The sequence below is a fragment of the Drosophila sulfurigaster genome, chromosome 2R (assembly GCF_023558435.1).
Source record: "Drosophila sulfurigaster albostrigata strain 15112-1811.04 chromosome 2R, ASM2355843v2, whole genome shotgun sequence".
In the NCBI taxonomy this organism is placed as follows: domain Eukaryota; kingdom Metazoa; phylum Arthropoda; class Insecta; order Diptera; family Drosophilidae; genus Drosophila; species Drosophila sulfurigaster.
In genome coordinates, this window is record NC_084882.1 from 15,121,807 (window position 1) to 15,145,889 (window position 24,083).

General features: G+C 40.2%; 1 protein-coding gene and 1 long non-coding RNA gene across 5 annotated transcripts; one reads left to right on the forward strand and one right to left on the reverse strand.

Annotated features, from left to right (window-relative positions):
* Positions 1-133: 133 nt before the first annotated feature.
* LOC133838122 (protein tramtrack, beta isoform) lies at positions 134-24,083 on the reverse strand. 4 transcript variants are annotated; one of them, XM_062269099.1, is made up of 6 exons: positions 23,053-24,083; positions 9,558-9,927; positions 8,965-9,492; positions 8,790-8,894; positions 8,597-8,711; positions 134-2,815 (listed from the first exon to the last, which is right to left on the reverse strand). In XM_062269099.1, the coding sequence occupies exons 2-6, from the start codon at positions 9,699-9,701 to the stop codon at positions 1,251-1,253; spliced, it is 2,457 nt and encodes an 818-aa protein (XP_062125083.1). In that variant the 5' UTR covers positions 9,702-9,927; positions 23,053-24,083; the 3' UTR covers positions 134-1,250. The 4 variants fall into 4 exon arrangements, with proteins under 4 accessions (XP_062125083.1, XP_062125084.1, XP_062125085.1 ...); XM_062269100.1 differs by lacking the exon at positions 23,053-24,083 and adding an exon at positions 12,203-12,504; XM_062269101.1 differs by lacking the exon at positions 23,053-24,083 and adding an exon at positions 11,695-11,831.
* LOC133838144 (uncharacterized) lies at positions 9,914-10,388 on the forward strand. Its single transcript, XR_009893914.1, has 2 exons — positions 9,914-9,983; positions 10,038-10,388. It is a non-coding gene; the product is annotated as an uncharacterized LOC133838144 (long non-coding RNA).

The following is a 24,083-nucleotide window of genomic DNA, read 5'->3' on the forward strand; positions in this document are numbered from 1 at the left end:
ATTTCTCAAGCGCATTCTAGGAATTGACTAAAAACGATGCCTACTTCAAGGCGCGGAAATTGTTATAAATCTTTTGACTAAAGTAAAATGTAATTGCATAAATTATTTCATTTATTTATTTAATATTAATTGAGTCAGAGTTTCAAGTCGTATAAAATCTATTTATTGAGCGCATTGTTAGTTTAAGTCGTAATAATTGCTTTAAGTAAATGTTGAAATCTGAATATGTTACATAATACAAATGCTGAGTACTTTTGAGCGTACAATTTGTGCGTTTTGTGCACGCCACTCTTTTCTAATATAGTAGATAGAGGACACTAGGCTTTTGTTTTCGTCTATACTTAATGTGCATACATGTAGTTATCATGCTTTGTTTAACTTAAGACAAAATATCAGTTAATATTCACTGGAAGTCCCTTGCGCATTGTATTGTGCAGCGATTGCGATTGAAGCACGCTTTAATGCCATAATATCTAAAATTATAAATAGTTATGTGTATTGCTAAGAGTCTGCTAGAGCATAATTAAGTAGTCGATAATTAAGTTTACAACATTCTTTCGTAGACTGTCATGATATAACCCATAATTTGGGTGGTTCATGTGACGCCTCGAAGTTATTTTTGATAATTGCACAAATAGCCAATGGATTGGATTTCTTGTTTGTTTCCAATTTGAAAAACAACAACATACCAATTAATCTACGGACTTTGAGTATTGATCGTAATACTATTTACAATTTATGTAAAATAAAGTAATCAAAAAAAAAACAAAGTGTATAAAACGAAAGTTTTAACAAAATCACATAAGAAATCAAAAAAAGTAAAACAAAAAAGAGGCTAAAGAAGACGAGTCAAAAAAGGACGGTGCCAACTCGTTTTGCTTAAATGCAACAAACAATTTGCATTTACTTAGATAATAAAATTACAATTAAATTAAATTTAGGCAGTGGGATCTTAGAATTTTGCTATTACTAGTTGTATCAGTTGCACTTAAGTTTAGTTAATGAAATGTTGGCTTAAACTAAAGTTTGTAGTATATAACTTAAGGCTTTATGGACGGAACCTTGTGTACAAGTAAATTGCTTACGAATCGTAATCAAATATGAAATTAGCTAGATATTAACTAATTGTTGATGATGATTGTTGAGTGTTTTTCAGTTGACGAATTATTGCTTATCCTTAAGTATTTTACAGTATTTGTGTGTAGTTAAGGCACTCTCGTTGTCTTGTGCATTTGCCAGGTGAAAAGTCTTTACGTTGCGGTTTGTGCGGCATTCGCCAGCGGCCGATTGCTGCCCTCGGGCAAGGCACACATTGCTGGCGGCGATGGTGATGGCGATGGCGAGATTTGCAGCTCATTCTTGATGATCACATCGTTCTGCAGACTCAGCATAGCTGCCGCGGCAGCTGAGCCCAGCTCCTGCTCATTGTCAGCCTCGTGATCTTGCTGCTCCTGCTTCACGTCGGGCAACAGCAACGTGCTGTCCTGACAATCGTAGTTAGACGCCAGTTGTTGTTGCTGCTGCTGCTCTTGTTGCTGTTGCTGCAGCTGCAATTGTTGCTCCTCCAGCTGTCGCTGATATTGCTCCTGTTGCTGTTGCTGCTGTTGTTGTTGTTGCTGGTAGAGCGTTGTGTGCATGTCGCCGGCAGCGGCGGCCGAGATCAAATATTTCAGTGAACTAAATGCGCCCATATCCTTGGGTGGCGTGCAATTCTCGTGTGTCATCTTCAAATGGTTTTTCATCTTGTCGGGCCGCGAAAATTCCTTCGAGCACACCGGGCAGGGGAAGACCTTGCGATGCTTGCCCTCGTGATAGAGAAATGCGTGACGCTGAAAGCTGTACTTGTTCTTGAAGGTCTTCTGCATGTTCTCCTTGGCGCATTCGGTGCAACGATAGACGCCCTCCACAACGCTGGCATAACGAAACAGATCCAAGCCACGCACCGACATCTCAGTCAAGTGCTCAGCCTGATCATCGAGCGTTGACTGCGCCTTGCGTCGCACTCGACGTCGCTGTATGGGACGCTTGGGTGTTGAGGTTGTTGCTGGCGTTGCTGCGTTTACCTCCCCCTCGGTGGGCGTGTTGGGCTCCTCGAAGCCATCGGATGCCTGGTAGCCAGGCAGTCCAGCATTCTCGTCGGCCAGCTGCAGTAACTCGTGATCCGGCTCATCGCATTTGTCCTGCTCCAACAGCTCCATGTCCTCGTCCACAAATTGCGACTCATTGGCGCCCGTTGGCGATGCATCCGGTTGTTGTTGTTGCTGTTGTGCTTGGTAAAAGTCGCTGGCGTTGTGATTCAACAGCGGCTTCGCATTCGCCGCAATGTGCAACAGCAGCTGCTGATGCAAGCTGCCGCTGCCGCTGGTGTTGTTGTTGTTGCCACTGTTTCCGATGTTGCTGCTGTTGTGCTGCGATTGCCGCTCTGCCGCATTGGCCAGCGATTGCAATGCACTGCAATTGTTCTCCTTCTGCTGTGGCACGTTCTCCAGTACACTCTCCTCCACAGGCGCAACTTGTGGCACAGTTTCCTCGGGTTCCTTTGTGGCACCACGCAGCTGCTGCTTCAGCAGAGAGTTGCTGCTTTGTGGCGTTATTGCTGTCGTTGCTGCTGTGTTGGAATTGTTTGGATTCACGGCACGAATTCTTAGACCCAGTATGGTGGGCAGATGCAGCGATGTGAGGGGCGTGACAAGCTCACTGGACTCTGTTGCTGTTGCTGCAGCTGATGATGCTGTTACTGGGCTGTTGGTGGTGATGGGAATCAATGTGGGTGGGCCAAAGAGACGCTGAGAGAGCTCAGGTGTGGCTTGAGCAGCTGCAAGAATTAAAGAATTCAAATATTTATTAGAAAGGAAAGTCAAATTTAAAAGTTTCTTTATATAAATTAAAAATAAACCTATTTTTTCGAGATATTTACAAAAATAAATTCACAAAAGTGAAGCTTTCCAAAAACCTTACTTAAAATGTTTGTATATTGGTCTTTTGAAATTTAAATAAAAACATCAGTAATAAGAAAAAAAGTATATTACCAATAATATTTATATATTTAGCTCTAATACTATTTAATTTCTATAATAGTTATTGCCTTTAGTAATATTTAAATAATATAAAAATTCCGAAGTAAACCCAATTAATACGAATTGAGCGTTCAAGGAATTCCTAAAAATAAAGTTCAGAAATTTGATAAAATAAGAACATTATTGAAAGTCATTTTAAAACCAAAAAAAAGTTTTCAGTTAAAACGAAACTCAAAAAATTAAAATATACTTTCAAACATTTTCTGAAACTTAAAAAAAAGAATTTTTGTTCGGGGAATTTAATCTTAAAAATTTGTAGAGTCAGCATTATAATTACACTTTTAAATTTTTCCAGTTCATCTAACTAAAAGATAGAAATTATATTCGGCAAGCCGAAGTTTTCTTGTGGAATAAAATTCAAAACAAATAGATTCTTTTTCAGAATTATATTTCATTTTGCATATGGTAAGTCTGTATTTTATTTCTCTTCTCAGTTTCTCATTCAAATTTTGATTGTCATTTTGTTAATGAATAAAAAAAATACATATGTATATGTATGTATAACAAAATTGTTATTTTTATTGAATAATATTGCGTGATTTACTATTATTTATAAATTTTACAAAATTTGCTGTAATTGTTTATTTATTTCGTAACTTGCTAATCCTCCAGAAAACAACAATTTGCGGAAGATTCTTTTGTTGATGTTGTTGTTGTTGTTAGCTATATTCACAACTGTGCAACAAGTTCGGTTTTTAATTAATAATTCTTCATCTTATTTTTTTTTTTCATTTTGTTTTCTTTGGGCATCAAAAGCATGACTGTTTAATTATAATATTATTTTGTTTATTTATAATGGAATTGCATCTCTAATTTAATTTTTTTTTCGAGTTGGAAGGCGAGAGAAAATTATTGATAGATTGATATTTAGTGAGTGTGTGTGTGTGTGTGTGATATGAGTTTTAGTTACATTTAACGCTGTGTTTCTTGAATGCAATAATAAAAAAACATATGTGTAGTAAATGTAAACTAATTTAATTAAAGTTAAATTACAGTACATACAATATAGATATATAAATATGTATTTGCATGTTTTTGTGAGGTGTCTGTGTAGTGTGTGTGTGTGTGTGTGTTTGTTGAAACGCCAAATAATATTTGTTGTGGTTAGCTATAGTTTTTTTCTGCTTATCGGGGGACAGTTTTGATTGGGGGAGTTTTGTTGGTGGTTGGTGGATAGAGCGATTATACTTAACTACATAAATTGCACTAGCTAACACTAAATAAAGAATTAAAAACAAATTACATTTAATAAATTAGCGTAGACACGCAGTATTTTGTTTTATTATTTATTACACAGATTATTTAATTGCTGTTTTCCTTCTCCGTCTCCTTCTTCTCCTTTAACTCCTCCTCCTCCTCTCTTCCCTTCCGATGCTAACAAAAATTTGGAGCTGAACAAATTTAATTTTCTTTTATGAAAAATATAATTATTTTTGTTTTCTTTTCGTTTTTTAACCTTTTCAAGTGTTGTGTGTTTTTTTGTTTTTTCTTGGAGATCGTGTTTATTCTTTTTGCTTTTGCTTTGCGTTAATTGTTTCTCTTGTTGCTCTGTTGTCGAATTTACATACATATCATATTATTATTATTTTCTTTTGTATTTTTCGTATTTTTGTGTGTGTGTTTGTTTTGTTTTCTTTTGTTTTGCTTCGTTTCTTTGGCGATAATTTAAGCCTCCGATATACAACATAAATTTTACGTTTTTAATTGTAAATTGTATAATTATTTATAGTTGTAATAAATTGATAAATTATTTGCATAGTTGTTGGTTTTGTTTAGACTACGTTAGTTATTATGTTATGTTATGTTTATGTAACCATATCGTAATTGTAAAACATTATTAATAATATTGTATATATATATATATTGATATATTATGTATATTATTGTTGATTTTACAATTAGAGTTTTATTAACATTTTGAACCCACAATTCAGATACGAAACATTTGCAATCCCTCGCCCCGAATTGTGTGTTTCAGTGTGTGTATGTGTGTGTGTTTGATTGATTGGTTGATTGATTGATTTAGGGGGAGCATTGAGTGCATTGATTGACAATGCTGCCGCCCCCGTTTCTCATCTTTTAACTAGCTTCATTTGAAGGCAACAAGGTAGATCTGCGTTCTCCCTCCGCTCGCACGATTCACACAAATTACATGATTAACATTAACATTAACATTTAAACGTAAAACAATATGATAATCATAATGTTGTTCAGCATATATATATATCAAGAGATTGGTATATATATATATTAATTAAATAATAGAACTATAGCTACGCGCATACCAAAGACAATATTTAGATATTCATATTTATGTGTGTTTGTGTTTCTATAACTAAGTAAATATATGTATAAAAAATTTAGTATTTTTGCTTGTCATTAACTAAAAGTGCTCATCTTTTTTAGTTATTTTGTTTTGTTTTTTTTTTTATTGTGTGGTTTGCATTCTTTATAAGGCCGCTGCGTGTGTGCAAAATAAAAATGTCGAATAGTAACACTTTTAATATATGAAATTATTAATAAAATAATGAATGAATATACTAAATATACTAAATATATAGTATATTTTGATATTAACGATATTAGTTATCCTAATTGGTATTTATAGATTGGTATTCTGTCAATTGCGAGACGCAGAAGACACTAGCATTTTTTATTTTTTTTATTATTATTGTTATGGTTTATTGTGGATGATAAAAACTAGTTCGAAACCGGATTCGAAATCGAAAATAATTGCACAACATGTGTATGAATAATACAAACAAAAAAATATAAATCATTTTAAAAAAAAATTATAAAAAATAATGATAATAATAATAATAAAAAATAAAAGCATTCATTATTATTGTGAGGGAGAAATTTGAGAAACAAAAATTGCTCAACAGCGTGGGAGAAGAGCAAAGAAAAAGCCTTGTCTGTGTCTGTGTGTGTAAATAACTAAAAAACAAAAATTAACAATTTTTTTTATCCATATTTTTCTTTTTTCGTTTCATTTTGTATGTGAAATGTTAATGTTAACTGCCTCTGCAATCCCCCCAAGAGTCCCCATAGCCTATGATATTTTTGCCCCGCCCATTTAGAAGAAGGCACACTTTGCGCCTGGCGCTGCCTTTTTTCTGTTTTCTGCCCATCATCAAAGTATTTATCTCTTTTGGAATATGCGGCTTATTGTTTTGTTGATTGTGTCTATGTGTGTGTGTGTGTTGCAGCAGCAAGCAAAGCTGAGTTGTTTTCATACTATGCTCTTGCTGTTCTTATTGCGCTGCGGCAGCTGCCGCTGCTGCCGTTGTCAGCGGACCGAGCGAGCCGCTCGATGACGATGTGGACGACGATGATGAGGTGGATAACGCATTGTTGCCGGACGCTGGCAGCGATTGATTCGAACTCTGCGCATTTAGATCCGGTGGCGTTGGCGTTGTGCCCGCCGATTGATTGGCCAACGTTGCCGCTGCGACGCTGGCCAACGCAGTCGATGGATTCTCAATCTTATGGATGATCTTGACGTGCGCCGTCATGTTGTCCTTGCGCGTGAACTCCTTGAAGCAGAACGGACACGGATACACCTTGACGTTGCGCTTGTGCGAGGTCACATAGTGGCGACAGAAGTTGCTGATGTGCGTGTAGACACGCGAACACACCTTGCAACGATACGTGTGCTCGCCCTCTTTGGTACAATAGTCGCGCACCGATCCCTCCGTCTCGCCCTCGCCAATGTTGCTGCTGAGATTGAGTTTGGTCTTCACCGCTGGCGTTACGCCCAGCCCTCCTCCGCCACCGCCTCCGGCACTGCTGCTGCTCAAATTTGGCGTGCTGCCGCCGAGCAGCTCGGACTTGAGCTTGAAGCCATCGCTGCTGCTGTTGTACATATCGAGGTACTCCTGTCCAGCCGATGCGTACGCATTCTTCACATCGCCATTCTGCTGCTTGAGCTTGGGTCGCTTCTGGGCGCGCGGCTTCGACGATGACGACGATGCGGGCGAGACGAGCGGCGTCGAGGCGGCATTCACTTTGCCAATGGGCGTCAATTTGGGAATGCTAACCATGGACTTGCCACTGCCGCTGCCCCCAGCGCCCGACACTCCAATTATGTTCAACTTAAGTGCTCCGCCAGTGTTCACCGCCAGCGCCGCAGCGGTGTCCGCTTGATGCTTACGCTGGGCGGCAATCAGGAAGGCCTGCTGTCTCGCCTGCTCCTGCAAGTGATGACTGCCACTTTCAGATCCAGCGGCGCCTGATTGATCCTGCGTGGGTGAGCTGTTGTTGTCCGTGAGCGGATTGTATTTGAATTCCACGGGTTCGTCGTATTCGTCGAGCATCAGCTGAGGTTCCATGTATGATGTGTCCATTCCCTCGCCATCGCTTTCGTTGCCATCTAAAAGAGAATTTATAAAGTTAATTTTGCTCCAATCTAAATGTATGTGTGTGTGTGTGTGTGTGTGTGTGTGTACAATGCAAGAGAAAGGCAAAAACACAAATGATCAGAGAAGAGGCAACACTCAAGTTCAAGTTTTCAAATCGGATCGGAAAAGCTATAGGGATTTTCAAGCCATTATCGTTTCTTTTTTTTGTCTTGTATTTCGCGCGTTTCGAGTTCGAAAAGTTTTGTTTGTGGTTGCTATTGAAGATATATTTTTTTGTATTCTGCAGCGTTGTTGTTGCACGCATTTTTCATTCAGCTGTTCCAGAGATTTTCTTCTGCTACGATTTACGCGGATTTCAGTTTTGACTTAAAAATTTGTCGAAAAATTCGTGAAAATGAATTTTGAATAACAAGTTTTAGTTTTTGTTTTTTTTTGTTTTTCAAGCGTCGGCCATAAATCCCTGTGAGCTCATCAAACCCGATTATAAACTTCTCTCAATCTGTTTTACTGATTATCTTTTATCATTTTTCTTTTCTTTTAGCATTTGTGGATTTTGCATTTCTTTGGCATCATATCGTTGTTTTTTGTTGTTGTTGTTGTTGTTGGGGACACTCACCTGGCGCTCGCAGGATGCTTTCTTTATACACAAATATTGAATGCCAAAAATGCCGCGTCACTCACTTGATTTGTTTTTAAATCACTTTTTTCATTAATTCAACTTTTCATTTTTCGAATTTCTCAACTCAACTCAACTTTTCTCACTCAAAAAAAGAACGTAACCGACACGATTTCAATTACGATAATAATTCGCTTTCGCTTCCTATACAAACAAAATGCGTAAATCCCTTTTTTTAGCTTTTCCGATAACACAATTCGAAATGTTTGCAGATGAGATTGTTTTCAAATGTTCGAATGTATTTTTGTTGTTTCTGTATTTTTATGTATTGTTTTTCTTGTGCTGTTTTGTCCTTAGTTTGGTTTGTTGTGATGGGTTTTCTGCTCTTAAAACTGATGCTGATTATTGTTAAAATTGTCTTTTTTGTAATGTTTAGTTAACTTAGTGCTAGAATTGTCTTAATTACAATCATTACAAATTGATGCATATGAATCATGTGAGCAAAAGATGAAAATAGACTTTAAAGCACAAGCTCAACTCACCGGAAGTGCTGTTGTCGTCGTGTTGTTGTTGCTGCTGCTGTTGTTGTTGCTGTTGTGCCATGCGCTGATCTTTCCCGCTCTTTGATCTCTTCGAGGGCAGCGAGTCGCGACTTTCCTGCAATGCCGGCGAAAGAAGAAAGTTGTACCCAGATTAGCAAATAATAATTGTAATACGAGAGTGTAGTTCACTTACATTTAGATCATCATGGTGGCCAGCATCTTGTTGATTGTCATCGGAGCCATCATCGTTGCCAGAATATGATTCATTGCCCAGCTTGCCGTTGCCCATATCCGAGTCCTGTCAATTAAATAGTAATTAATATGAATTCTTGCGAGTGCTGTTTGGGAATTGAGAATCTCTTGCTTACATTCATCAGACCATCGCGTTCGTATTCATCGTAGTCGTTGCCAGTGCCATTTGAGCTGCCCGATAGTTTGCGAGGCCTGCCACGTTTACGCTTTGGCATCAGGGCAGAACTTAGCAGCGAGGTTTGTTGTTGCTGCTGCTGTTGTTGTTGTTGCTGTGTGGCAGCTTGCAACGCGGCTGCAGCTGCATTTGCGGCCAGCACATTGGCATTCTGCTTGCGTTGCTGCTGCTGTTGCTGCGGCACCAAATACGGTTGGATGCGTTGCAATTGTGGCGGCGCCGGCGCATTTTCCGCTGCTGTGGGCTTATCATCGTTCACCTCGGTTAATCCTTTGATGCGCAAACTTTCGGCCACACGTAAAAACGCTGTGAGACGCTCCTGATCTACGCTAACTTCACCGCGATACATGAAATCGAGCAGCGATTTCATATCCGAATACGGCACATCTTTGAGTATGACAATCGGATGTTTTTCCGGATGATTGACAAACAGTGCATTAAAATATGGACTGCAGGCGGAGAGCACCATCTAAAATTATATATTTTTAATTATTAATGTAATTTTCCACACAATATTTAATAATTGTAGTTTACCTTGTGTGCTTTGAGATATTGTCCCTCGACGGCGAGCGTGACATCTGTGAATGTTTCGGCGTGCAGCAGCTGATCGAAGACAGACAGCAGATTGCTCTGATGATTGTTCCAGCGCAAACAAAACCGTTGAGATGCCATCTTCATTTGGAAGCCGTTTTTGTGTGTTTCGAATTTTTGATAAATTTATGTTTATAGCGTATCAGCCGGAAAACACACAGTTCCGTTTTAAATAGTATTGCATGCAAATGTTTTCAAAACAAATGTTTTACTTAATATCCTTGACGTCCTTTATCTCAGTTTTTGTTTTTTTTTTTTTTTTTTGTAGTTAGTGCTCAACACGTTGACATTTTGACGATAATATCAAATAATGCTGCAAAGGCAAAAATAATAAAAAAAAAAAACAAACAATAAATTAATAACTTGCTGGTACGGAGTTGTTATGAGGGGGAATAATGGATAATAATTATAACGAAATTCCAGAGATCAAAGGATTGGCGAGGGAAACTGGGTTTCTTGCCCCCTTCATCATGCGCCGCTGCCTTTGCTCGCTGCTGCGACGTCGCTCGCGTTCGCCTCATAAATTAAATGCAAACAAAATTTAATTTACCAGACGACCCGCCAGGTCAAACAGTCGACAAAGGTTCGACGAAAATACTATGCAGGCAAAGCCCAGATAGGCAAACTCAGCTCAGCTCAGCTCGATGCAGGAAAACAAAAGCGAGAAAGCAACAGTTAAATGAGGAAATCTAAATGGAAATTTCAAATGTGTGTTTCAAATGGGCAAATTACAACAACAATAACAAAGCAGCCAAGCACACACCCACACACATACGCACTCAACGAAAAGTGGAGAGTGGAGAGCAGTACAAATGTGTGTGCGTGACTTTGTTTGCCTGTCGTGTGTTGCGAGACCCCAACAGCATTGGACTGACTGAAAAGCAAGCAGTCTGTTCATAGAATAATTCTGTCATTGTAGCAGGACGTTTGTAAAATATAATTTGAATTTGTTTTAGAGATCGTTAGACACTTGACTTGAAAAGTTGCCAAAGGGTGTGGAAACTTGGAGAAACAAATTAAAAGGCACACACACACACAGACACAAAGTTAGACACACTTGCAAGTCAGCGAAACGATAAAGCAGCAAACACAAGCAAGGCACGTAAATGGTGTAAAGGAGAATGAGCAAAAGTTTACACAGCAGCAAAAGTCATTAAATTGAAGTAGCAGAGCGAGTGAAAGAGAGTGGAGAACGAAATAAGGCAATAAGCGCAAACGAACAAGTTGGTAGAACAGCTCCCCACAAAAACAACAAGAACAAGAACATCCATGGAATTTTAGCTAACAACACATACAGCGAACGACTCACACACATACGCACGTATACAATACGTATTATAAATATTGTTCATAGCACTTATCACGTTTTTTTTTTGGTTCGTTCTTCTTTACTTTTTTGGTCCAAGCTCCTTAGCATGCGCACACACACAAGCACAAACACAAGCACGCATACAATTTTGTATGTATTTAAATGGTGTTCCTTCTTTTCTCCGCCCCTGGAGACACTTGCTGCTAATATTTGCCATCGCTAACGCGCTCTTCTTTCTTATCTTATCGCAAGCAAAGCGTCGTCTTTACTGTTTTCTGTTGTTGTTGTTGTACACTTAATTGAAAATCATTCATTTTACAATTTCACTTGCTGTCAAATTTATTACACATGCTTTTGCTCTTTTCTGGTTTTTTGTTATTGCAGTTTTCGTAGTAATAGTGTAATTTTGTTATTGTTTTTGTATTGCACTTGTTCAAATTAATTGAATGGGCCGCCCATCGCAAGAGAGCTATAGTTAGAGCGTGAGAGCGCAAAAGCCAAAGAGATCTCAAAACACTTGCCGCATTTATTGTGTTCGCTCTTTGACACAACACACACATTCATACACTTTAGAGAGAGCTTTCAAAGTTGATCACTGCAGCTTTTTGCAGCAGTAGAAAAAAATTGGTTCGCTGATCTAGCGCATTGGCATTAATGAACAGTTTTTACTTGTACACGCACACATATGTATAGGTATTATTTTTTTGTTGTTAAAAATTGTGTTGTTTGTTGTGACTACATCACGCACGTTAAACTGACCGCAATGCTTACTTTTTATATTCTTCACATTGGCTATTTTATTTTCAAGTTTATATTTGCTTGCGAAGCAAAAGAGAGCCGCAAGTAACGATAAGAGAAGCCGCTGACACGTCCTCACTTGAGCAGGCCACACGAGCGAATGAAATAAGCAAGTCAAAGTCCTCGCACAGGAAGCCGACTGCGCAGCTCCGACACGCACGCACGCACACACATACACGCAGGCACGCTGCTCACATATACACACATGCACTGGCATACAAAGTCACACGAATAGGGCGCATGATAAGCGAGCAGCAGTCGAACGTTTTTAGGGGTGGGAGGCAAAGACTACGGAGATCACTTTACATGCGCTTATTTTTACACCCCCTTTTGAATCATACATACACACACACACACTTAAATTCTACATGAAAGGAGACTTTGGAATATCAATGAACAGACAGTGAATATTTTATTCACACTTGTAGCGCTTGTTGCTCATTTTACACATTTCACAATTTTACAAACACTTCATATGCACCTTTTTCTTGGGGATTTCCTTTTGTTAAACTTTTACTTTTTTCTACTTTGCACTTTTTTTGTTTAATTTTAATTTAACTTCAGCGTTTTTTTTTTTGTTAGCCGTTGCCCAATTTCCAAATGGAAATTTTCACAATTTCAGTGTGAGAGAGAAAAAGATTAGAGAGGATTTGGGGGCGTGGGGGGAGGGCAGCGACCGAACACGAACGAACAAGCGAGCGAACGAGCGAAACGAGCAATGGAAAATCTCTTTGCCGCCAAATTCGTCCGTCTCGTTTGACACCAATACACTGACTGAGCGATCCTCGGCTCCTAAACGAGACAGCAAAGCAAGCGACAGCCGAGGCGGCCTCTGCTGCTGCTGCTGCTCTGTTGCTGCTGCGGCTGCTTCTTCTTCTTCTTCTTCCTCTGCTTGTCCGCTTATTAGCTTCTTGCTACACACAGACACACATATACAGAGACAACAATCCTACATCCGTCGGTCGCGGTCGCAGTCGGCGCGTCGCTGCCAACGCCGCTGTTGACGTTACACGCTCTCATCATCACAAAAGGAACGAACAGTTGTTGGTCCCCAAGTCTCCAATGGATTTGCTGGCTCTCCGACTCTCCACTTACTTGTGCTAATGCTATGCGGCGCTCTTTCGCTGTCGCTCTCTCTTTTGCGCTCTCTCGCTCAGTCGGATCGCTGCTTGCGCCTTTGACTTTTTGAATTTTTAATTTCCCTTGCATGCGCGCTGGGCCCCTTTTGGGGCTGTGGGGAGGGACAAGCGGACGTCGTGCCAACAACGTTGACGAAACGGGGTTAAAAAGAAAAACATGATGGAAAAAAGAAAAAGCTAGAAACACAACTTTGGGTGCGAGGCGCGTCGCAGTCGCAGCAGCCGCTGATTGTCTGCTGTGGAGTCTTTTGCTGTGTTGCATGTTGTTGTTGTAATTGTAAGGGCAATAGGCGTCACTTGGGTTGGGCGGCTGCTCTGGGGTTGGGCCGCTGTCGCTGCCGTTGCCTTTTAGTTTTTCCATCTGCATGTGTGTTTGTGTGTGGTTGGCTTGGCTTTTGCGGCAATTGGAAAAACATGTGGAAACTTGAGCCAGCGACGCAGACGCAAACTTAAATTGTCTGTCGCTGTTGCTGTCGCTATCGCTGTTGCTTTGCTTTGTATGTCTTTTTGTGTATGTGTGTGTGTGTGTGCAGGAGCGTTTGTGTGTAGGCGCTTTGCTCTGCCGCTGTCGCTGTGCTGCTTCGTGCGCAAGTGTGTTGGAGGGATTACGTAAGCAATTGTAAATTCTACAAGGCGAATGACGAATTTTCAAATTGGAATCCTATTGAAATTGCTGCGCAGTTCAGCTGCTGCAAACTCTCCAAAGTGAGCTAGCTATCTTTATCCTACTCTCGCATTAATGTTGTTGTTATTATTCATTTTTAATTTGGTTATTTGTCTAGTCACATTAACCCACCCCTAGCCTCACCTCACCTTACTTACGGTCTCTTACAACGGAAGCGAATGTTTTGCCTAATAGAGGCTCTCACACACACAGGCGCACCTTGGCGAAGATCCATGCACAAAGCTACGCACACACACACACACACATTCAGCGCCCCAACCCAGGTGAAATAGCAACAAAGCAGTAAACAACAAATACACACACACACACATATGTATGCCTATGTACATAGGTACAACAACAATAGCAACAACAACAGGGTAGCCACTGAATCGTAAATTCCTGTTGCTGGCTCAGCTCAGCTCGCAGTCGTCGTCGCCATTGGCGCTGCTGCTGTTGCTGCCGTTGACGTCGCCGTTGGCGCTGTTGTTGTTTGCCTTGCCCTATTGCGTGTTGTGTCGGTTGGTTTTTTTTTTGCAGTCTGTTTAATCTTTTCTACTTTTGAGTTGGATTTGGTTGTTGTTGTTGATGGTGGAGCTATGCCACGAATGATCGCAGTGCTGCTGCCCATTGTTATTATTCGTTGTTGTTGTTTATTATTGTTGTTCTACTTAGTCGCAGGTCTAATATTTATGTATCTCAAATTTACCCAATCTATTTATGCTCGTCGACTTCCTCTTTGACTTGGAACGCAAAGAGAGCCTGGAACGGCTTACATTGGAATAGTCTACATACATAGTATTTGTGTGGATGCATGTATGAGTGTGTGCTTGCTTTGCTTGTGTTTTTGCTTAGGATACCCAACAGCGCAAATTTCCCATTGGGCTATTATGGGCAAATTATTTTGCTATCTTTATACATACATACGTATGTACATACTATATACTGTTTGTTGGATGCCAAAGCGCGCTTACAGCGTTCTATGTGCAACTGACAAAACTGACTCTTCGCTTGCCAATTGTTACTCAATATCTTAAGCCCAAAAGTAGGTTGATGCTCTGTGTGTGTCTGTCTGTGTCTATGTATTTGTGGATGTTGCTTTGTGGGAGCTGCGTGACACTTTGGCCACATATGGCCCACACATTCACACATCCACATCCACGTTTCGCCCCCACAATCAAAAGCCGATCAACGCTATGGCGGCCCAGCCTGTGATTGTGTCTCCCCTCTCTCTACCTCTCTCCGTTTCTCGCTGTGCGCTGTGTTTGTGAGAGAGCACCAAAGAGTGAGAGAGAGGGAGGGTCTGTGTTTGATTTCCTACAGCGCTATTTGCTGTGTAAACAACAAAAGCGAGTGAATGAGTTGGCTGCGAGCGACAATAGTGTTAGACGAACATGTCCATGTCCACATGCATGTTTTTGTTAGTGTGTGTGTGTGTGAGTGTGCGCTTGCTTGTGTGTGTGGCAGCCAACCGCCAACTGTTGATGACTGACTGAGTAACTGGCAGGGTTCTGCTGCCGTCGCTGCTGCTGTTGCTGTTGCTGCCGTCACGCGGAACAGGTATCGCAGGTTGGCACCAAACACATGCTGCTGCCAGCTCCCCTCTTCCCCTTCGCCGCCCATGATCAACTCCCCTAGCAGAGCTCCAGCAGCAGCAGCAGCAGCTGCAGAGCTAACGTTCGGCTCGTCTCGGTCTCGGCCTCGTTGTGGCCCGCTAACCGCCAACTGTTTCTCTAGCTATTGCGCTATGATTTTCTAATGCTTCCTCTGCTGCCCAGCGCTCCTCCAGCGACAATTTGTTGACTGACATACACATTCACATACATACATAGTCAAGTATAATAAGTTTTTACGTTTTCGTTTCGTTTTCTAACAACGACAAACGTTCGTCATAAAGTCCCGTTGTTGTTGTTATTGTTGATGTCGTTGTTTCTACCTCTTTCTACCTTTTTCTTCGCTGGCAAGTGTAAAAAATTCCTTTGCACGTAGACAATACAGCAGCGAGTGAGCTTTCGAAAGCTCAGCTCAAAAGGTCGCCCAGCCATCCACGTAAGCAGCACCCAGCATTAAGTAGAAGAAGAAGCAGATACAAATGTGGGCAGCCCAATGCCATTGAGCATAACAAAAACACACACATGGATAAGAATATAAAAATAGATACGTATGCATGTATGTATGTGAAAACAAAGTCCTAAGCTCGCATTGAAAGCTCAAAGCAAAATGTCCAATCGCTTGAAACTGTCAATGAAATGTAATCGCATTTGCAGCAGTGTGCGTGGGCAACACAAACATTCACATAAGTTGTGAGGATGTGTGCGTGCGTTGGCTTTGCCAACGTATTGATGCATAGAGAAATTTAATAATAGACACAAACACGCACCACAGCGCACTGGCGATGTCGCACAGTGGGACGAACTAACAACGAACTTCAAGGAACTTTAAGCAATTGATTGAGCATTAAGTCTAAGCTACAACTAGCTTGATAAGAAAATAGACACTAAGCTATAGAAAGTTTTGTATTGCAAAAACAACTGCAAAACTAATAATTGAAATATTTACAATTTAAAATTTAATTCTTGAAAATACTAAATGATTACTATATTTTTTACCCTCGAGTTGTGTTATCTAAGATCCTCATACTTCAATTATTTCTAGCATCCACATCCATCTATATTATACAATTTATATTTATTTTTTCTATGTAATTTACACTGCAGTTTTCTATGTATAACATGAACCAAAATTATTTCTATTCCATTTCTATTGTGCGGCAAGTTTATTTTCTCTAATAAAACATTTTGCATTTTATAATGATATTTTTTGACAAACTTTATGTTTTAAATATTACATACTTCATACACTTGCTACAAATTGAATCTTCAACTCAGTTTTCAGGTCTTCTATTTCAGTTTATCTTTCATCTGTAATTTTTGAGTTCCCCATGTAAATTTCCCCTGAAGCTCTCCGCATAGATAATATCAAGCCCATTGTGGCGAGATTATGACAAGCTATCCTCTTCTTATATTATGTGTGCCAAGCATCTGTTGATTATATCTGCTATGTAAATATCTATGCTGGTATACAGGTTCTATTATAGATAATGCGGAGGAGTTAAGACAAAGCTCAAAGCGAAACTTTAGTTGGAGATCGTGGTTAGAGGGCAGATCTCTCTAGGCGTTTGTGTGTGTAAAGGGCCCAAAGAGCTATGTATATTGGGCGGGACGTCGACATCGACATCGACATCGACATCGAATGTTGTAAATAGCAAAACTCGTTACTGTCGACGCCGACTATTCGACTGACGACTGTCGCTTCAGTGAGCTCACTCGACGATCGCCAACTGGATCGTTGACTGACTGAGGCTGAGTTTTGCTGACTGATTTGTTATTTGTTGGCCAACAAAACCAGCGGCGATGGCTGCCAGCCAACTTTGGGGGATCCAAAAGCGGGGCTTACTGCCTGCCTTGGCTTGGCTGCTCGATTACAAAATATCTCCACACAAATACTATATACATATGTTTATATATACAGCACTCACTCATACCATTTTGTATTTGTCGGTTTCGCTGACATTTTGTCAACCATAAAAAAATGTTGCAGACACAGCACTAAAGAAGGGCGCTTCTTTCATCCACAATTGGCCTCAAAGTTCCCTCCCTCCCTCTGTTGTCTTGCTGCCTGTCACCATTATTGATCTATGCGTGTTTTTTTGTGCCTGCTTCACGCCAGGGCCCACACATTCAGAGACCAGAGACAAGCGGCAACAACTTTGCCCCCTCTCTATTTGAGCTTTTTTTTATGGTGGTGTCCTTAATTTAGACATGGAAATGCGGGTCATGCATTCACAAATGGAAAACTCAAGCCATCGACTGGAGGAGGTAAAACATTCCATTGACACAGTTCAGCTAGCAAACAAAAACGTTGTCACACATTACAATAAGATCGCTTTATACTGGCAAAAAATGAGTTGCTTGTAAAGATCTTATTTCATTTTCAAAGCTTCTTGAAGTTTTCATATTGTTTTTCATTCCTTAATTTCCAATTTTTTAAAATAGTTTAAATCTAATTTGAGGAAGATTCTAACTAAAAATCTACCCATATTGAAATACATAAAAAATTTAAATTTAAAACAGTTCTTTTCATTCTAATATTCAAAATGTAAAGAAAATTGCATTTGATAAACTTCATTTTTGAAATGCTTATTTCAATAATCTAATTAGAAATTCTAAGCGCCTATCGAAATGAAACTTAAAAAACTAATCGAAGTTATTAACAGCATCAGCGATGAAAATGTTAAGCAAATGGTTTAACCCTTAAGCGTAATCGATAATTTATCATCGAACATATGTATCAACAAAGTTGCAAGTTCAGCGAATGGAATAGTCTTGTACACGACTTTAAAACACGGCAAAGTGGATATCCGTCTTCACTTTGCAACAATCAAAAATAATCTCAAATTAATGGCTCAATAAAAATCATAATTGCAATTAGCAACGCATTTTAATGATCAACCAATGTTAATAACATCGTCACGTATGCATGCTAATGTTACAGTCGCTGTTAAGCCTGCTGCTGCTAATACTTCAGTAGCCTTTGACTTGCGGTTTGTGTAAAATCTAAAATTTTGCGGCTTGTCAGTGAAATTTTCTTAACTCGCAGTGCTGATAACGGGTGTTTAAAGGAAGTACATACAAATGTAGGTATATACAAAATTGATATGGACATACTGCAAGATAAAAGCAACTGGAAACCGCAGTCCGTATTGCTGCGGTGCAACAACTCATGTGAAAAGAATTTTTTTCTTTTTCTTTTTTGTGTGTGAAAGAGTGAGTGAGAGATAGCAAGCAGTGCGCGCGCCTTTTCGCTAGGAGCAGCGAAAATTGATCGACGACGCGGCGAAAAAGTTTCGTTCATTTCGATAAGTTTTTGATAACGAGAGCAAAAGAGACAGGGAGAACATAAGACGGCGACGGTAAGCTACATGTTTCCATACTTTTTTTGTTTTATTGGGGATTGCCAATGACGCAAACCTACGCACACATAAAAATTAACGACGCTGCCTGCATGTGAGTGTGTGTTTGTTGCTTCCTTGCGTTGGGCAATGGCACATTAGAAATGTGTATTTTTAAAAGCTGACCCAAATACCGCGTCCAGCAAAGAAATCCTCAGGAAATCAAAAACAAAAAAAAAACACATGTACCCACATACATACATACATATGTACAAAATATACTCATACAAATACGCATGCACTTAAATTGTAAAACAGCTGCGCACGCTGCCCATGTCTGCATGTGTCATATGCATGTCCACCCGCACCGCCCATAAACGAAGAACAGTCAGCCGACGCACGAACAGAAACGAGGCGCACATGAGGATCGTTCGGCACAAGAACAACAACGACAAACAAAAGCAAAGCAAGCAGAAACAGCAAAGAAAAAAAGCACTCTGTGCGCTGCGCTGCTTTCTCTTCAATATGTTTGTGAGTGTAAGGGGGTTGGGGAATGCTCTCTGCTCAAGGCGAATTTCGCTGCCTGCGTCGTTGCTGCGTACATATTTTTGTTTTTGTTATTCTCCTTGCTACTCTCCTGCCGTGACCATGTGTACTAAACATACAGATGTACATAGGTATGTTTGCAGGTATGTGTGTGCGCGCCTGTCTGTGTGCTTGGCCCCTTGATAAAATTGTGTGTGCCAGCCAGCCAGCTGCCCTCTCCACTGCTCTGCTCCACCTTTTGCCGCGCACTCAATTAAGCTTATCGCGCACAGTCCGTGCGTGCACATGTATGTGTACGTGTGCGTATGCGTGTGTGTGCCTGTGTTGGGGATACTTGCGCTATGCGCTTTAGAGGTGACTTTCCTCTGCTGTTCGCTCCTTGTAGGCTAAGCAGAGCGATGACGCGTCGAGGAAAAATATCTACGCTGTTATTATTGAGTTTGTCTGCTTGCCGCCTGTCTTGCAAGTGTATAAGTATAAGTATATACAAATGCATGTGTGTGTGTTGGTGTCGTGTGCAAAATCCTCTTTGAGAGGATTAAATATATGTATGTATGTAGAGTATACATACAGCTTTTGCTTATTGTCATGTGCTCTTTGCTGTCCGTGCGTTTTCTGCACAGTGTAGCGCATATGCTTTGCTCAGTGTGAAACATCCACAAAAAAGTCGAACATCCTAATTGCTATTGCATTTTTAGCTGCATGTTGCGCTGTTTTCACACCACTGTAAACGTCTTACATTGGGTTGTCGCTGTGTTCCATAAACGGACAATGTCCCCATGCCCAGAGAGAGAGATAGAGAGAGCGAGAGAGCTTAAGGGTAGCAGCGACAGCGACGTAGGCAGCGACGCTTTCAATTACATTTCATTTGCATTTCGTAGCTGCTTATTTTTATTTGCTGATGTTGCCTTTTTTTCTGCAGGCCCCAGCGAAGGCAATTCATACATATGAGAGTGTGAGTGAGTGAGAGAGGCACACATAAAGACACACACACACTAAGTCCTCACTCGTTGTTGCGATTTCCTTTTTGCTTGACCATTCGCTGGCGCATGCAAAATAGGAAACGATTTTTAGCCTGTACGCCGTACAACACTGCGAATACTTGACGTGGACATTGGACATTGAGCTGCGTCGACAGCGACGTCGGCGGCGTTAATTGAATTAAAGTGCTTACAAAATAAATAGGCGACAGACGGATGTGCAAAACTCTCTCCCGCTTCCCCCCTTTTTGCGAGGGTTTAGCAAAGGCTTAAGACTGCACATTGAGGCAAAAGCAGGCCACGTGCAACAGACCAGACGTATATAATATACACATACATACGTATTTAGTATGTACATATGTTGAAATCCTTTCAACAGACGTTGCAGATTTCTTTTGGCCCACTTCCTTTAGCTCAACGAAAAAAAGCGAAAAGGCAGCGAAAAATTGATGAAATTCGAAAATGTTGTTTACTGTTTATTTTTGTTGGTTGCTATCACTTCTCTTGCTTTTTTGCTACATTCTTTTTCGGGGCCGCTGTTTTTGTTGTTGCTTTTTGCTCAATTGCAAAACATATTTTGGTCACTGACCTTTTCTTTTGCTTTTCTTGTTGTTGTTGCTTTTGGACTTTTTGTTTGTGTTCCACTTTTAAAATTCGGCTTTGGTGATTTTGCTTTAGTCGAAGCTTTTCTTCTTTGGAGAGTTTGCGAAACTTCAAGAGAATATAATGCGAGTATATAAGATCAAACAATTGAAAGCGGAGAGCCTTCGAGGCCTTAAAAACATATCAACAATATTCTTGCAAGTCGAAAGATAAAAGCCCAGAACGTTAAGTGATAAAATCAGGAACGCAACAATTCGAATGAAGAAGATTGCAGTCGAAAGGCAATTTCAGCTGCTTTAGCGCATTGTCAACAAATTGTGCTTACTTTATTTTTGGAATTTTTTTTTAGGTGATAATAATAATGATTGTCGAAAGGAATACAAAAAAAATTAAAATCACAGGAGAAAAAAAGCACGCGTCTCGAATGTACTCGAAACTATTGGAATAAGGAGAGCAAGAATATGCATGTGTTTGGATGTGTGTGTAAACTCTACACAGCTTTTTTTTTTGGGTGGGCGGTTTGACGATGACTTTTACGTGATTTTTTAGTTTACAGCTGTCATAATTGTTGTTATTGTTATGGGTTTTTCTCTTGTTTTTTTTTTGTTATTTTGTTATACAGTAGCGACAACTAAAAATGTGTTAGTCATGCTCTGTGTTGTGCTCTTTTAATTGCTTCGATCGCCGCGCCGGCTAAACAACAACAGCAGATATAATTTGAGCATAATTTGTGCTTTGGTGAGAGAGCGAGAGCAATAGATAGAGAGCGAGAGACCGCCAAAAGCTCGTTGAGAGCGCCACGCAATGAGAGCATTGTTATTATGTGTTTTTCTGTTGTTCTTGTTGTTGCTCTTGTCGTTGTTTCATTAACAAAACAACAGCGCAAAATTTATGTGTGATTAGTTTGCTAGTTCTTCGTGTTGTTGTTTTGGTTTCCTTTGCGCTTTGCGCTCATTGCAATATAATAATTCATGATTATAGTAGTAGTAGTTGTGGTGGGCCGCATACATGTGTGTGAGCTTATGTGTCTGTACCTGTACGTGTGTGCGTGTGTGTGTGAAGTGGGTTAAAGCTGACAAAAAAGCAAACAGAGATTGGAGATTGGGATTTGGTTTTTATGCGATTTTAATGTGATTTGCATAAATTCTATGTGTGAGAAGCACAGGTGTTAAAGCTGTGTGGCCAGGGTTGCCATGGCTACGCAGCGGAAGTGACGCTGGGAACTGCAACGCAATATGCGAGAGAGCGAGAGAGAGAGAGAATGCTTTGATGCATGTAAATGCTGATCAGATCACTCAGTCATTCACTCAGTTATTCACTCACTCATTCATTCCATTCAGTAATACGCTTGTTGTTGTTAGCGTGCAGAGTCGGGCAGGAATGGAATGGAATCGAAACGGAATGGAATGTGTCAGCTACTGCACGCGAATTGGGGATCTATTTAGGCCCCCCTTCCTTCCTACTCTACTTTCCACACCCCATAAACATCCTCCCCTCGCATCAAACACAAAAGGGGTGAGGCAAACAACAACAACAACGTCTGACGATTGTCGGCAGACACACGATCCACAATCCAATACGATTCCGATGGCGATGCTGATCGTTTTTGCTGGGGATTGGGCTGTGACTGATTCGCCGTCTCGTTGGCTGTGCAGTAGCAGAAAAAAAAAGGAAATGGGAGACTGAAAATGACAAAGATCACTGAAGCAAAACCGAAACGAAAAGCAACAACAACAGCACAGCAATCCCAATTTGTATCTATGTATCTATGAGCACAGCACACAGATACACTTATTTATTGGTATGTAATTTGTGGCATTAGATACGATACAACAACATGCCTTTGCAAAGCAACTCGTACCAGGTATTTGCTTGCTGTAAACAATATGAAATGCAAGGAAAATAAGTATTTCCTAAATGTTTTTACAATTTTAGCAATATATATAGTAATTTCATATTTCATTTTCCATAAAAAGATAGAAATTAAAAGAAATAAAAACTTTCTAAGTGTTTACAAAAATTTCGTAACGATTATTTAATGTAATTTCCAAAACTTTCTTGAAAAGTTGCTAACATTTTTAAAACATCAAAATACTTGCTTAAATTTCTTAAATATCTAATTCAAAGAGATTGTATTGATTGATTGTATTTTTAAAGTTGTTACAAAAAGTATTTTTTTGAATTCAACAATTTGAATTTAAAGATTATTTCTTACAAGGAAATGAGTTGAGAAAATAATTGTATTTGATTTACGTTTGAAATAGCTTATAGGAAATTCTGGGAAATGACCAGCGAACCCGCATCGGATGTTTATGGGGAAAGAGGAGAGGGGGAACTTGCTGACAAATATGGTGTAACATATTCAGCAATAAATTGTACATGCATATACATATTTATTCTAATTCATATGTATTGCCATTGTTTGCTGCATCTTCTCGCTGTACTTACCGTTTCTTGGAAGCTTTAGTAATCCGCTTGCGGTTTATTTTTTTTTGTATTTGATTTGATTTGTTGTTGATAGAAAGTTTTTTGCAAAAAAACTGTTGTTAGCACTTGAAGCACTTTTGGAAGGCACTGAAGTTGTCTAAGTTTGGGTTTCTTCGATTTTCTTCTGTTATTATCATGAATTATTGTTGTTGCGAAAGAATTAAAAATCATAGACAACAAATTTTGGAATTGTATACACAGAAAGCACGGGATGTTAACAAATCAGTTGTTGAAGGCGAACGAGAACAGCACAAAAAACGGAATTGAAATTCAACTAATAAAATACAATCCACACAGCTGAGCTGAGAGCTGAGCAATTGTGCCGCGTGCAAACAACGGCGGCGCACGAACCTCCAATCAGAACTGAAACGTAGGGATGTCGACGCAGACGCCGTCGCCGTGTTGTCGTTGTCCCTGAATGTTAATGTTTGTTGCTGTTGCTGTTGCTGCTGCTGTCGCTGCTGCGGTCGCTGTCAGCGTCGCTGTCAACGTCGCTGTTGGACACGAACGCGCGGACGAGAACGAGAGCACGATCACGAAAACCGAAGCGAGCCGAACTTTTTCTGTTGGGGATGGGGCGGTTGGGCGGAAGAGTTGGATGGAGCCGATGTGAGTCTGTCTTCTTGGTATGCGTGAGTGTCAATCCATTTGTGTGTGTGAGGGGCTGCCACGACGACGAACACGCGCGCGCCTGTTTTACGACGTTGTTGTTGTTGCTTTTGCTGGTGTTGGTATCGATGTCGTCGCCGCTGGGTGGATAATAATATCGTCGCTCTACTCTGCTCTGCTCCCGTTTCGTGTTTGTGTAATGGCGGATTTCAAATTGTGATAAATGGCCAAGTGTTGTTTACGAAGCCGAGCCGAGAGTTGAGCCGAGAAGCCTTCGTAGCTATGACCAAAAAACCGAACAACTAAAGCAAAAAAAAGCAATAAACGTTAAGTGGGATGTTGACGGACGCGGACGAGCGGATGAAATGGAATGGAATGAGCGT